The sequence below is a fragment of the Babylonia areolata genome, chromosome 13 (assembly GCF_041734735.1).
Source record: "Babylonia areolata isolate BAREFJ2019XMU chromosome 13, ASM4173473v1, whole genome shotgun sequence".
Classification (NCBI taxonomy): domain Eukaryota; kingdom Metazoa; phylum Mollusca; class Gastropoda; order Neogastropoda; family Buccinidae; genus Babylonia; species Babylonia areolata.
The window spans coordinates 6,618,292-6,634,377 of NC_134888.1; the positions used below are offsets into that span (position 1 = coordinate 6,618,292).

At 44.8% G+C, this 16,086-nt stretch overlaps 1 protein-coding gene across 1 annotated transcript in view; it reads right to left on the reverse strand.

Moving 5' to 3' along the window:
* LOC143289324 (uncharacterized) overlaps positions 1-14,079 on the reverse strand; it is a 24,721-nt gene extending 10,642 nt beyond the window's left edge. The window contains exons 1-3 of the mRNA XM_076598324.1: positions 13,892-14,079; positions 10,886-11,464; positions 3,722-3,971 (exon numbers count right to left, since the gene is read on the reverse strand). Coding sequence (XP_076454439.1) covers positions 3,722-3,971; positions 10,886-11,464; positions 13,892-14,079 — 1,017 coding nt within the window. The remainder of the gene's footprint in view (positions 1-3,721; positions 3,972-10,885; positions 11,465-13,891) is intronic.
* Between the last annotated feature and the right edge of the window lie 2,007 nt (positions 14,080-16,086).

Below are 16,086 nucleotides of genomic sequence, written 5' to 3' on the forward strand. Positions count from 1 at the left end.
TGAATGACCCAACCTTTAGCTTCCGTCGTCAGAATTGTGGTATTCTTTGTTAACATTCACCTCTTCAGTATAAGAGCCTTCCGCTTGCAATATTTTGATGATGGTAATTGGGCTGAAACGCTGTTAACATCGTCTCTTTCGCCGTTCGTATGGAGAGAGTTAATCCATGTTTTAAGTTCTTGGTACACTCCGTGTAAGTCTCTTCCTTCTTTCAGACTGAATGAATCTCGGGCTAATCCTCTTCGCCCCCCCCCCCCCCCCCCTCCACACACACACACCACCAACACCGCACCCTCACCCCCTTTTGATTTCACTACTTCTCTTCATTTCTTACATTTACTGTCCTACATTAATCACCCTTTCACACCACTCATGCATTTATACCATTTTCCAATTAATAATACAATATTCATTTAAGAGTGTCACCACATTCTGTAAATGTACAGAAAAAAAAGTATTAATTTATCACAAATCAAAACATTTTGAAAGCCACTACAGTTACTACTACCTTCTCCAGAACTATCTTATCGCAAACTGAATCATTAATGAAATCATCCAACGACTAACCATTGAAAGAAGGACGGGTTAAAAACTGAACAATTTTTCCCCACCTGATGTACGGAATAATCAAGGCTTCACTCCAGCGTCTCAAAAGACACACCTCATCCGAGCTCTGAGAAATTCAGACTGAAGTTACTGCACATACACACACACATAGATATATATACGAACGCACACACACACACACACACACACACACATGAACATACACAGCTCACGATTCACCCACACTTGGCACGTGCAAACCGTGTTTTTACATTCATCACAGGTAGCTGGAAAATTAAAAAAAAAAAACACGTTTCTCTTTTCTCCTCTTTGTCTACAACGACGATAATGACAACAATAACAACACCGATAACGACAACAACAACGACGATAACGACAACAACGACGATAACGACGACGACTACAACGACGATAATGACAACAATAACAACACCGATAACGACAACAACAACGACGATAACGACAACAACGACAACAACAACGACGATGACTACTACCACGACAACAACGACGACGACGACGATAACGACAACAACGACGATAACGACGACTACAACGACGATAATGACAACAATAACAACAACTACGACGATGACTACTACCACGACAACAACGACGACAACAACGACGATAACGACAACAACGACAACGACGATGACTACTACCAGAACAACAACGATGACGACGACAACGTCAACATCGAAGACAACATCGACGACAACAGCAACGTGAAACGCAAGTTTGTTGGTTTAAACAGTATTTTATTCAAAATGTCGACAGAGAAACCAGAAAGTATCACATGAAGTCCTGTCGCAATATGCATCATTATGTACACACACTTGACAATTATATCACGGACGTCTCTGCAAGCAGAAATTCCTACATAATAATAATGGATACTTATATAGCACACTATTCAGAAATCTGCTCTAGGTGCTTTTCAAAAACGCTTTTGTTAACATAAAACATTATATCTATGTTACATACACACACCAAAATGTGACTACACACACACACACACACACACACACACACACACACACGCACGCACACACACTGCATACATACATTTTAACATACATGTATATCTAACAGCTACCCTAACAGATACGCACACATAGGCACATGATTCATAAACAAAATGAAAATAAGAAAGAAAAAAAAAGTCAGTTGACAAAATCAATGGAAAAAAAAAAGAACATGAAACGCAGGTTAGTTCAGAATTGTTGGGAGGAGAAGTCTTTTGAATATCACAGGCTGATTATCATTATTATCATTATGATGAGAGAAAAAGTGAAAGCGGATGATATTGACGATGATAATAACGGTGATGGCGAGGAATGTACATAATGAGTCTACATTGTTGTTGGCACTTCTTGCAAGTGCTGCTACTTAAAAAAACCAAAAAAAAAAAAAAGAAGAAAAAAAAGAAGCAATTTAGAATTGTCCACAACGTTACATTTTTGGAGCTGTATTTGTTTGTTCTATCTTGAAAATTTCACATATGTTTTTGATAAGTTCTAAAATTTATCTTTTTTTTTTAAAATCTCAATGTTTATTTGAATGCAACCCTGTTCGCTTGCTAAGTCTTCTACTCACTGGTGCACGTGTGTGTGTGTGTGTGTGTGTGTGTGTGTGTGTGTGTGTGTGTGTGTTCTTCAATTCAACGTCTATCGATATAGTTTGATTTTACCTAAAAAAAACAACAACAGTGTGTATGTCTCTGTGTGTATATCTGCGTGCATGCGTGCGTGTGTGCGGATGCCTACATACGTGTGCGTGTAGATGTATGTGTTATGTGTTTGTGTTTGTGCGTGTTTGCGTATTTGTGTATATGCATATATATATATATATATATATATATATGTGTGTGTGTGTGTGTGTGTGTGTGTGTGTGTGTGTGTGTGTGTTCGTTCTTTAGTTTAGTGTCTTTTCACTATTAGTGATATTAGACGAAAAAAAAGGGGGTGCGGGGGGGTGCGGGGGGTGGGGGAGTGGAGGTGGGGAGGGGTAGGGAGAGGGGAAAGAGAAGTCAGAATAAATCAGAAAAGGTAGAAAACTACTAAGAAATGCATAACTAACATGAAATTAGCTTTAACAGTAACAATTCAATAATGAAGATAATAACTAAAACCGTTAACATGATTATGAAGTACATTAAAGGAATGTAGAAATAGGCTATGAACTAATGCCTTTGAACGTTCTACTAAAAGAACCTCGTTAGAAATAACTTCCCCCAAAATCATCAGCAGAATAGTTACTCTCTGTGAAATACTTGGGCAAGAAGATACGTAACTGCTGACATTGAAACAAACTAAGATGCAAGCCGAACTGCTTACCACAAATGCATTTGTGTGTGTGTGTGTGTGTGTGTGTGTGTGTGTGTGTGTGTGTGTGTGTGTGTGTGTGTGTGTTTGCCATTTCCTTTCCTCTCAGACTTTGTTTGCTTGTAATTTTTTTCTTCTTTAGCATCTTCCATTATTGCGACCAGCGTCAAGGCTTTGCTGGTCAAAGGACTATGAAGACCTTTTTTTCCTTGTCTTGGACTGAAGGCAGAAGGAAATCATTAGCAGCCTGCGGTACCAGCTCTTGAATTCTTGAGCCGTGAAAGAAATTTGTCGATAACTTGGCACCCACTTGAACATGCCAAGATGTTCACACACTCACAGACGTAGACACAGACACACGCATACACACACACGCACACACACACAGAGGCACGCGCGCGCACACACACACCACAACACACACACACACACACACACACACACGTTTCCAACCAATTAGTGCTTTGTAAGAGTGCGCTGAAGAACTGTGTACAGTGAATGAGACAACACCGCACCATCTCCACCAAAGAATTCAGTCCATCATAGAAACAACACTGTATCACATCAAACAGAGCTCAAACGTGTATGATATTGATCAAACATTTTCGTTCTATATGTACATATATACACGTATTTCTCACAATGTAATGTCACGTGGCTAAAGATTCAGCAGGGAATGATCAGTAGTTTATGCGTGTATGTATCACCCCCCCCCACCCCCATGTCTCCCCTAACGCTCTCCCCCACCCCCTACCCCCAGCCTCAGCCCCCTGATGCCCCAACCCCCCACCCCCTCCCTGCCCCAAATCTTATCACTGATCACTGACGAAGAACTGGATCCAGGATTTGCCTGGTCGTTTGCTGCCAGTCCCTGGCTGCCTGCTGTGGCCATCGTCGTCATTGTTGTTGTTGTTGGTGGTGGTGTTGGTCCTGGGGGTGGTCCTGAGGGTGGTCCTGGGGTTGCCCAGGTCAGGCCTGGACCTGGCCTTCCTCCCGGGCTGGTGGGAGATGAGCTTGAAGGCCGCCTTCAGCTGGTCGTCCAGGTGCTTCATGCGCTCCTGCAGGTCCTGGGATTCCCTGGGGACAGAGCAGTCACCCGTGAGATTGGATTGGGTTTGGTTTGGTTTTGGTTTGGTTTGGTCTGATCTTATGATTTTGTTGATTATTTTTCATGTGCTGCTGGAGGTGCTGGGACTCCCTGGAACAGAGCTTTCACGGGGGGATTTTGATTTGATCTGACGGGCGCGAAAGCCGGGTGGTTAAAGCGTTGGACTTTCAATCTTAGGGACCCAGCTTCTTCTTCTTCGTCGTTATCGTTCGTGGACTGCAACTCCCACGTTCACTCTTATGTACACGAGTAGGCTTTTACGTGCATGGCCGTTTTCACCCCGTCATGTTGGCAGCCATACTCCGTTCTCGGGGGTGTTGGACTTTCAATCTGAGGGACCCGGGTTCGAATCTCGGTAACGGCGCTTGGTGGGTAAAGGGTGGAGATTTTTTTTTTCCGATCTCCCATGTCAGCATAATGTGCAGACCTGCTTGTGCCTTAAATCCCTTTCGTCGTGTGTATACACAACCAGAAGATCAAACACGCACGTTAAAAGATCCTGTAATCCATATCAGCGTTCGGTGGGTTATGGAAGCAAGAACATACTCAGCATGCAAAAAAACGTCTATACACGTAAAAAAGCCCACTGATGAACACACGAGTGAACGTGGGAGTTGCAGCCCACGAATGAAGAAGAAGATGATGATATCATCTCGTTTGATTTGATCTGATCTGATCTTATGATTTGCTTATCATTTTTAATGATCTTTCTTTCTTTCTTTTTTCCCCCTAAGATTCCCTGGAACAGTCACATGGGGATTGGATTTGGTTTGGTCTGATCTGATGTCATCTTATGAATGTTTATCACTTTTTCATGGTTCTTCTTTCTTCCTTTTTTTTTCTCTTCTTCTTCCTTTTCCCTTCCATTTGTTAATTTCGCCCTTCCTTCTTCTTTGTGTTCTCCTTTCTTTCTTTCCCTCCTTCCTTCCTTCCTTTGTTCATTCCACCTTCTTTATGTCTGTCCTTTCTTTCTTTCTCTCATTCCTCCCTTTGTTTGTTCCACCCCTCTTGCTGTCTTTCTGTCTTTTCCTTCCTCCTTCCTTCCTTTGTTAATTCCACCCCTCTTTCTTTCTGTCTTTTCTTTCCTTCCTTCTTTCCTTTGTTAATTCCATCCTCCCTTCCTTCCTTTGTTAATTCCATCCTCCCTTCCTTCTTTCTTTCCTTCCTTCCTTCCTTTGTTAATTCCATCCTCACATCCTTCTTTCTTTCTTTCTTTCCTTCCTTCCTTTGTTAATTCCATCCTCCCTTCCTTCCTTCTTTCTTTCATTCTTTCCTTCCTTCCTTTGTTAATTCCATCCTCCCTTCCTTCCTTCTTTCTTTCATTCTTTCCTTCCTTCCTTTGTTAATTCCATCCTCCCTTCCTTCCTTCTTTCTTTCTTTCATTCTTTCCTTCCTTCCTTTTGTTAATTCCATCCTCTATTCCTTCTTTCTTTCTGTCTTTTCTTTCCTTCCTTCCTTCCTTTGTTAATTCCATCCTCCCTTCCTTCTTTCTTTCTTTCATTCTTTCCTTCCTTCCTCTGTTCACTCCACCCCTCTTTCTTTCTGTCCTTCCTTCCTTCATTTGTTCATTCCACCTTCTTTCTTTCTCTCTCTTTCGCACCCCTTTTTTTTCTTCTTTCTCTCCATTCTCTTTCTGTCTGTCTGTCTCTCTCACTCTCTCTTTCTCTCTCTGTCTCCCTCTCTCTCTCTCCCCCTCTCTCTCTCTGTGTCTCCCCCTCTCTCCCCCCCCCTCTCTCTCTCCCTCTCTCTCTGTCTCTTCCCCCCCCCCTTCTCTCTCTCCTTCATATCTTCTTCCTTTCCTGCCCTCTAGTCTTCCGCTCTGTGCAACGCACGTATCACCGTGATCAGAAAGAGGGGGTCATGAATATTTCAAAAGGTTCAAATCAATCCCCGGGTTTTATTGTCGTCGTAATCCACACAAGACAAGAAGTTGTTTGTTTCAAGAAAAAAAATGACACGGCTTAGGGGTAGGGGTGTGGTGGCTGGGGGAGGGGTGTGGTGGGGTCGGGGTGTGTGTGTGTGTGTGGGGGGGGGGGGGTGAGTGGACGGAGGGGGCAGGGGGTGGGGGTGGGGGTTGGAGGGTGCTTGAAAATGATATGAACACATAGATATTCTCATCAGAGAGAGAGAAAAAAAACAGAAACGGCAAAAGACAAACTGCACAAACATGCAAAACAGGAGACAGTGGTATCGACGTTGTGTCACATCTTCAGTTGGTTCTGTTCGCTTTGTCGTTTATTGTGTGACGTTCCTTAGCAACTGTGAGGGTGAACACTGGTTCTGGGCCATTGACTCTTTTTTTTTTTCTCTCTCTCTCTCTTCTTCTTCTTTTCCTTCTTTCTTTCTTTCCTCGGGGATGATAGTGCTGCATTGCAACTAATTCATTCATTCACTCATTTATTAATTAATTTATTCCTTCCTTCCTTCATTCGTTCTTTCCTTCATTTATTCATTCATTCATTTATTCCTTCCATCCTCCCTTCCTTCATTTATTCCTTCATTCATTCATTTATTCCTTCCAACCTCCCTCCCTTCCCTCATTTATTCCTTCCATCCTTCCTTCCTTCATTTATTCCTTCCTTCTTTCATTCATTCGTTTATTCATTCATTCATTCTTCTTTTCCTCCTTCCCTCCTCCATTCCCAGATTCTTTTTTTTTTTCCCTTTCTTCTCTATCTTCTTCCTTCCTTCTTACTTTCTCTTACCCCGTCCGCTTCCCTTCATTCCTTCTTCCTTTTTCTCTTTCTTTCTTTCTTTCTTTCTTACATCCTTCCTTTCCTCTTCCCTTCGCGTATCTCCTTCTTTCTTTCTTCCTCTTTTCCTCCATCTCTTCTTCATTTCTTTCTTCTTTCTTTTTACCCTTTCTCTTATTCAATCATTCTTTCTTTCTTCCTTCTCTCAATCCGTCCCTCCTCGCTTCCTTCCTTTCCTTTCTCTCTTTCTTCCCCTCCTCTCCTCCCTCCTTCCTTCTTCCCTTCCGCTCTTCCTTCCTTCCTTCCTTCTTTCCTTTTCTTTCTCTCCTTTCTATGCTCCTTCTTTCTTCTTTTCTTTCTTTCTGTCTTCTCTCATTCCGCCCCTCCTCCCTTCATTCTTTCTACTCCATCCACTCATCTTCCTGCATTTCTTTCTTTCTTCCTTCCTTCCTTCCTCTCCTCCCTTCTTTCTTCTTCTTTCCTTTTCTTTCTTTCATTTATGCCTTCCTTTCTTTCTTCTTCCTTCTATTTCTCCCCCACCCCCACCCCCACCACCCCGAAACGTCGTTGTTATCAGAGAAGTCCGATGAATATTTCAAACGTTCAAAGCGATGGCCGTTATTGTCATCAGCGAAACAGAGGGTTTGTGCCATCGTGTGTGACATGGCTTTTGGGTGCTCGGCCATTTCGTTGCCGCTATGATTAATGGAGACAGGGCGAGTTCAGCGCCAGTGAGTCCTACCACCATCGTTCAGGTTTTTATCCTTCATTATTCATCTACATATACTAGTTTCAAGGGGACCTCCTGTTTAGAACTAGGTAAGCTAAGGCTACCGTTTTGTACTGCCATGTGTGTGTGTGTGTGTGTGTGTGTGTGTGTGTGTGTGAGGGGGGGAGGGAAGTGGTGGGGTGGGGGGTAGGGGTGGTGGTGGTGGTAGTGGTGGTGGTGGTGGTATGTGTGTGTATGGGAGGGAGGAGTGGGGGGTAGGAGTGGTGGTGGTGGTGGTGGTGGTGGTGGTGGTGTGTGTGTGTGTGTATGGGAGGGGGGAGTGGGGGGTAGGAGTGGTGGTGGTGGTGGTGGTGGTGGTGGTGTGTGTGTGTGTGTGTGTGGGAGGGGGGTAGTGGGGGGTAGGAGTGGTGGTGGTGGTGGTGGTGGTGGTGGTGTGTGTGTGTGTGTGTGTGGGAGGGGGTAGTGGGGGGTAGGAGTGGTGGTGGTGGTGGTGGTGTGTGTGTGTGTGTGTGTGTGTGTGTGTGTGTGTGTGTGTGTGTGAATGAGTAGTGGGCGGTTGGGGTGGTGGTGTGTGTGTGCACACACGAACGCGAGTTCGTTTAGCAAAAAACAGCGCCAACAACTGTGTCTTTCTACTTTTTTTCCTTTCAAGAATGTAGATTACAACAACGAAAAAAACCAACGAAAAAACAAATTATGCACAACATTACATACAAACACGCGCGCACGCACACACACACACGCACGCACACACACACACACACACACACACACACACACACACATACAAACACACACATACGCACACAGACACACACACACACACACACGCACGTGCACACAGACACACACACACACACACATACACACACATTCACGCACGCACACACACACACACACACACACACAAACAAACACTTGGCCTTCCCATTGAAGGAATGAAGAGGAGAACAATCATTAAACTGCCCCCAGGCTAACCAGCCCACAGAAAAGAAATGCGTGGAGTCAGATCAATACAATCGTTACATGACAATAACAACAACAATAACAACAACAAAAACAAGAGAGGCAAGGCCTTCAAGACTCACTTGTGATACACTTAAAAAAAAATCTAATCGTTAAAATGTGTTCTGTATTTATTATTATAAAGCTTCGGGTTAAAAGAAAAGAAAAAGGTCCTAACAGCAGATTCGAACCCTGCGTGTTCGGGTGAGAAGAAACTGTCTTACCCTTTACACTTTCGTGGCTCCTTAACTGACGTTCAAAAATATAACATTTAAACATGCTTTTTTTAAAGGGCGATAAATCGATCGCGGTATTCGCTGTGAGAACGCTGTTTCTGGTGTATCTTGGGCATTCAAAAAATCTTTAAGGGCAATTAAAAATTCTTTTAAAGTCCACGGACACACAGACACACACACACACACACACACACACACACTCACAGACAACCGAACACCGGGTTAAAACATGGACTCACTTTGTTTACACAAGTGAGTAAAAAAAAAAAAAAATATAAATAAATAAATGAATAAAATTAAATTAAAGGAAAGAAAATGAAAACAAATTAGAACGAATAAAGTTCCACGGTGACAATGATGATGATGATGCTAACAACAAACAGAAAACATTAACAACAGCAGCCGCCTGTGGCAGCAGAAAAAGCAACACAAACGTCAACGCCATCACCATGACCATTTCTCCAGGTATTGGAGTCCTATTCTTTTTTTTTTTTTTATGTTCTCAAGGCCTGACTAAGCGCGTTGGGTTACGCTGCTGGTCAGGCATCTGCTTGGCAGATGTGGTGTAGCGTATATGGTTTTGTCCGAACGCAGTGACGCCTCCTTGAGCTACTGAAACTGAAACTGATCTAACCCCCCGACCCCCCCGCCCCCCGTCACCCCCCTCCCAGTAACCTTCTATCCTCCAGTAATGTGGAGTGATGGCCTAGAGGTAACGCGTCCGCCTAGGAAGCGAGAGAATCTGAGCGCGCTGGTTCGAATCATGGCTCAGCCGCCGATATTTTCTCCCCCTCCAATGGATCTTGAGTGGTGGTCAGGACGCTAGTCATTCGGATGAGACGATAAACCGAGGCCCCGTGTGCAGCATGCACTGAGCACACGTAAAAGAACCCACGGCAACAAAACGGTTGTTCCTGGCAAAATTAAGAAGAAAAATCCACTTCGATAGGAAAAACAAATAAAACTGTACGCGGGGGAAAAAAAATGGGTGGCGCTGTAGTGTAGCGACGCACTCTCCCTGGGGAGAGCAGCCCGAATTCACACAGAGAAATCTGTTGTGATAAAAAGAGAAACACAAATACAAATACAAACCTCCTTCTCAAGAACAGTTTCAGTTTCACTTTCTCAAGAAGGCGTCACTTCGTTCGGATGAATCCATATATCTATCTATCTATCTATCTATCTATATATGTATATATATATATCTACACTACATCTGCTAGGCAAATGCCTGATCAGCAGCGTAACTTAAAGCGCTTAATCAGGCCTTGAGTGCATGCATGATATATCTGTGGACTTACCGACGTGGATTGCTTATTCACAATAATTTTTTTTTTTTTTTTTGCCAGAGGACAACTATGTTATGTTTCCGTGAGTCCCTCTCCAGTGTGTGCCGCACACGCCACCTCGGTTTATATCGTCTCATCACAATGACCGGACGCTCTGTTGGATTCTCCAGTCAAACCTGGGAGAAAGGGCGGGGGCGGTGTTCGAACCCAGACCCTCTCGGACTCTGTATTGGCAGATAAGCGTCTTTAACTCTCTCCCTACGAACGGCGAAAGAGAAGACGTTAACAGCGTTTCACCCCAATTATCACCATCATCAAAATATTGCAAGCGGAAGGCTCTTATACTGAAGAGGTGAATGTTGACAAAGGATACCACAATTCTGACGACGGAAGCTAAAGGTTGGGTCATTGAGACACCCACTGGACATCCGAGGGGTCTGTGTAGAGGAGAAGAGAGGACTGGCCGTACTGAGTGAGTTAACCATTCTGCCACCTTCCTTCAAGTCCTTGAGGGTCTTGGTTCCAATCCTGCCCCTCGCCCTATCTCCCAAGTCTGACTGCCAAATCAAACCGAACATCTAGTCATTTGGATGAGACGATAAACCGAGGTCCCGTGTACAGTGCGCGCGCGCACTTGGCGCACTGGAAAAGAACCCAGGGCAAGTGTTGTCCTCTGGCAAAAATCTGTAGAAGAAACCCCACTCTAAAAGGTACACAAGTATTCACGCATGCACTCAAGGCCTGACAAAGCGCGTTGGGTTTCGCTACTGGTCAGGCATCTGTTTAGCAGATGTGGTGTAGCGTATAATGGATTTGTCAGAACGCAGTGACGGCTCCTTGAGATACCGAAACTGAAACTGAAAACTGAAACTCCTAGGCGTACGCATTACCACGAGGCCCACACCGACACCGAAACCTCCAACTACTCACACGTAGCCAGGCCGCACAGCTCTGGCGGTCACGGCCGACTGCGAGGGCCCGTCAGCAGCACCGGCCGGAAGCTTGCCAGCACGTGGCCTGGGCGTGACGGACGCTTCCGGTTTGGGATGCACGGACACTTCCGGTTTGGGATACACCGCAGGCTTCTTGGCCGCCCTCGCAGGCTTGGCTGCAGGCTGAACCACCGTCACAGGCTGCTGTTGCGCGGGCTGCTGTTGCGCAGGCTTTTGCTCAGGTCGTTGCGCGGGCTGTTGCGTGCACTGTTGCGCAGGTCGCTGCGCAGGCTTTAGCGCAGGTCGTTGCGCAGGCTTTTGCGCAGGTCGTTGCGTATATAGTTGCGCAGGCCGTTGCGCAGGTCGTTGCGCAGGCTTGACAGGCTCTGCCGTTCTGACAGGCTCGGGGTCCGAGATGTCTATCACAGCGAGAGAACTGCGCTTCTGACGATCAGCGTTGCCTTTGGTGGAGGTGTTGGTGTTGGTGGTGTCGATGGCGTTGTCGTCGTCGTCGTCGCTGTCGTCTTTCTGGATTAATTTCCGTTTGGCGTTACGTCGGGCCCGGCGTCGGCAGAATCTGAGCAACAAAGAAGCATTTGACAGGTGTGGATTATAGGGAAATGATAGCGTATTGATAAATTACAAAAATGTCATCCTTTTTGGGAGGGGGGAGACAATTTTCCCCTCAAGACTGAATGAGCAGTGTTCACAACAAGGCGTGGACATTCACTCCATCAGTCACACAGAGGAGTGGAGGGGAAATGATGGGGATATTGTCATTAAAAAAAAAGAGAGAGAGAAGTTTTAATGATCCTTGCGACGGGCACAATAGCCGAGTGGTTAAAGCGCTGGACTGTCAATCTGAGGGTCCCGGGTTCGAATCACGGTGACGGCGCCTGGTGGAGATTTTTACGATCTCCCAGGTCAACATATGTGCAGACCTGCTAGTGCCTGAACCCCCTTCGTGTGTATATGCAAGCACAAGATCAAATACGCACATTAAAGATCCTGTAATCCATGTCAGCGTTCGGTGGGTTATGGAAACAAGAACATACCCAACATGCACACCCCCGAAAACGGAGTATGGCTGCCTACATGGCGGGGTAAAAGCGGTCATACACGTAAAAGCCCACTCGTGTGCATACGAGTGAACGCAGAAGAAGAAGATGATGATCCTTGCATTGCTGAAATAGTTCCTGTTATCACTATCCAAGTCAGGTTTTCCCACACACACACACACACACACACACAGACATATAGAGACAGAGACAGAGAGGGTTTGTCTCGTGCATTCTGATCACGACAGACACGCTATCAATAATTGTCATTCTGCGTATGATTGAAGTCAGACTTAATTAGGTAGGCTTCTGTCATTGGTATCGCTGTGTTTCCAATGAGCTACCGTGTTACAAAGGCTGCAGTTTGTACAGTCTCAGTGCCACCCGAAAGTCCGTGCGCGTACGTTTGTGTGTGTGTGTGTGTGTGTGTGTGTGTGTGTGTGTGTGTGTCTACGTGTGTGTGCTTGCGCGCATAGGTGTGTGCATGTGCGTGCGTGCGAAAACTAAACGGGGTGTATCAGGGGTACAGATAAGAGAGTAATTGAGTTGATGCACATCATTGAACTCGAACAGAAATATGATTAACTTTTCGGTCACCTGTTCGCTCGTCATTGTCTCTTTCCTGGGTGTGAACAAAGTGGACCCTGTGCCGGTCTCGATGGGAGGTCACTCAGTTCAAACATGCATTCAGTGCCGTTAGGGTCAGACGAACTTTTTGTTGTCGGCATGTACGTGCTTTTGTATGAGCGTGTGTGCGCGTGGGTGCTTATAAATGAGTAACTGATTGATTAATTGATTTATATGGATACTTATGTGGTGCCTATATTCGTTCTGAGAACAAGCTCTAAGCGCTTTACAAACACGGGGGTCATTTGCACAACAGGCTGCCTGCCTGGGTGAATCCGGTCTGAGCAGCCTACAGGCGTTAGTTATCAAGATAAACCTTGTCCATCTTTGAAGTACCTGTGCATCTTTTTCTAACACACTCCATGAGGACAGACCTGTGGTCTGAAACGGTGGACACCTCTTATCAAAAGTGAGTCTTGTATGTACGACAGTCAGTCGTGTCCGACTATGACCATCAAAACAGCAGAGGCGGCGTCCGCTGTCCCGACTATCTGGGCTAAAATTTGATCATAGTGTGGAGTGTCTTGCCCAAGTTACATCCCCACTCTCTCGGCCAAGAGGGTTTTAGGACAGTCAGCGTTGGGATGGTTCCCAAAGGCCAACTAGCCCCCAAGGCTGCAAGCACTTAGAGCCAGTGCAATCTTGCCTCCTTATTTCAGAGTCGTAGTCCTTCACAAAAGACTAAGCTGTAAATGACTTTCCATTGCAATGGAGAAACCATTGATCATACAGCTCTCACTTTGCTGTTGGCCCAACTGTAAGTTTATGTCAATCTGTGATATTGGGGGAATACTGGGCCAGTAAGAAATATGTCTTATTTTACATACAACTCACAGGTTTTGTGTGTGTGTGTGTGTGTTTTTTGTTTTTTGGTTGTTTTTCTTTTATAATAATATATGATTTTCCTCCATTTGTAGTACCTGGGACAACTCTTATCAAAAATTTGTCTGATTTTACGCACAACCCACATTTTTTGTTTTGTTTTTGTAAACTTTTTCCGTTTGTAGAACCTGGGGAGCCTATTATCAAAAGTGAGTTTTATCTTGTATGCAACCAACGGTTTCTGTTATTGTTCTTTTATTATTATTATTATTAGTTTTTTAAACTTTCTCAGTTGATAGTACTTCGGACACGTCTTATCAAAAATGAGTCTTATCTTACACACAACCCACAGTTTTGATAAACTGTCTCCATTTGTAGCACCTGGGATACCTCTTATCAAAAGTGAGTTTTATTTCACATACGAACAACCAACAGTTTTTTTTTTATTTTTTTATTTTTATTTAATTATAAACCTTCTCCACTTGCTGTAGGTATACCTGTGCAGCTTGGCCATGCAGTAGATGAAGCCACAGCCACCGTAGATCAGGACCATGAGGGGCAGCACCACGTACATGGCCATGTTGTAGGGATCGTCCAGGAAGTCCTCAAAGACCTCGTCCTTCTCGCCGCCTCCCCCTCCTCCCTCTGCCCCCGCCGTGGTGCTAACGATGGAGGGACCCGACATCTCTGTGGAGCAATTTTTTTGGTTTTTTTGAAGTTTTCAGTTTTCATATTTTCAAGTTTCAAGGAGGAGTCAAAGCGACAATCCATATACGCTACACGATATCTACTGGATCAGATAGCAGACCTTTGCTATGGTCAGGCCTACATCAAGTTTGTGTAAAACATCATCATGAAAGGAGAAGGTATAATTCAACAGTTACGTCAAACGTCTGTGTTGAGACTAGAGAGAAAGCAATATAGAAATCGGAGAGACAGACATACAGATAAAGAGAGGCGTACAGACAAGCAGACTGAGACAAACAGACACGTGAGCAAATACAACAAAACGGATCTGGACCCACCAAATTTGGCCGTGTCACACAGGCAAAGGGGGGAGGGCAAAGTAGAACGTAGAGAGAAAACCAAGTAGAAAAACAGACAGACGGACACAGGAGAAAGAACAAAACAAAACAGATGGGCATCATAAAGTTTACATTGCTCTGACGCAAACACGCAGAGAGAGACAGAGAGAGAGAGAGAGAGAGAGAGAGACAGAGACAGAGAGATAAAAATACAGAGAGGCATAGAGACGGAGAGAAGATAGAGCGAGACAGGAAGAAAAAGAAAAGCGACAGAGACAGAGTGAATTAGATAGATAGATAGATAGATAGATAGATAGATAGATAGAACGAGAGAAAGACATAGAGAGAGAGAGAGAGATGGGGGGGGGGGGGGGACAGAGAAACAGACAGTCAGACAGACAGACAGACAGAGACAGACAGACAGAGAGAGAGGGGGGAGGCAGAAACACCGAGAGAGAGAGAGAGAGAGAGAGAGAGAGAGAGGAGGGGCAGAGGAAGGTAGGCAGAAACAGAGAGAGAAAGGGAGGTGGGGAAGGCATAAACAGAGAAAGAGAGAGAGGGGGGGATGCAGAAACACACACACACACACACACACACACACACACACACACACACACAGAGAGCAAGGTATCGTTGAAAGCGCTACATGGTAGAGACAGGGCACACGGACCCACCTCCCCTCCCCCCCCACCTTCCCCACCATCCCGTGCCCATCCGTCATCGATGTCATCAGCTGCCCTATGACCTCATCAATCTTGTCCCCCACTCCCCTCCCCAGCACACACACACACACACACACACACTGTCCCTCCTCCTCTCCCCACCCCCACACCCTCAGGCCCCACATTTTGTTGTTTCTGTTTACACGTGCATCGGTCTGTTCGATTGTTGAGGAAGCTGGATATGGGTAGGTGGGATGGTGTGTGTGTGTGTGTGTGTGTGTGTGTGAGGAGGAAAGGTTCTAGCACTGGGCAAACACACGTGTCAGAACGTGATTGAAAGCATGTGCGTGTATGGTAGACACCTACCACACACACACACACACACACACACACGCATAGGGAAGAGAGAAACTGACAGACAAATATATAGACAAACACACAGATATACAGACAGACAGATAGATACTAGATAGATAGAGAGAGAGAGAGAGACATAGAAAATAAATATACAGGTTGCAAACACAGATAGAGTTTGATACGAAGAAAATGTTCAAGCTGCAGATCATCATAGACAATGTTACGATGTGGGAATTACTCCTATTTCTTCCTTACAACTACTTCATTGATTACGACATGGGAACTGCATAGTAGAAAATATGAAAAACGATGATGATGTTGCGATGAAGATAATGATAATAACCATACGATTTGGAAATAGCGCAGCAGAAAAATAAGCTGAAGATCACAATCAATAATCCTACTTTATGGGAATAGCATATCAGAAAATGTGAGATCAAAACCAGTTGACGTTAGATTGGATCAAATTAAAAAAAATAAAAATAAAATAAAGCACCACCATCACCACCAACACCATCACCGATAATAATAATAATTAGAAGAAGAAGAAGAAGAAGAAGAAGAAGAAGAAGAATCCGATTTTCAAGGGGGACATAACTGAGACCTCAGGATCATGTTTTTTAGTAGCCAAGAGCGGTCACTCTCTGA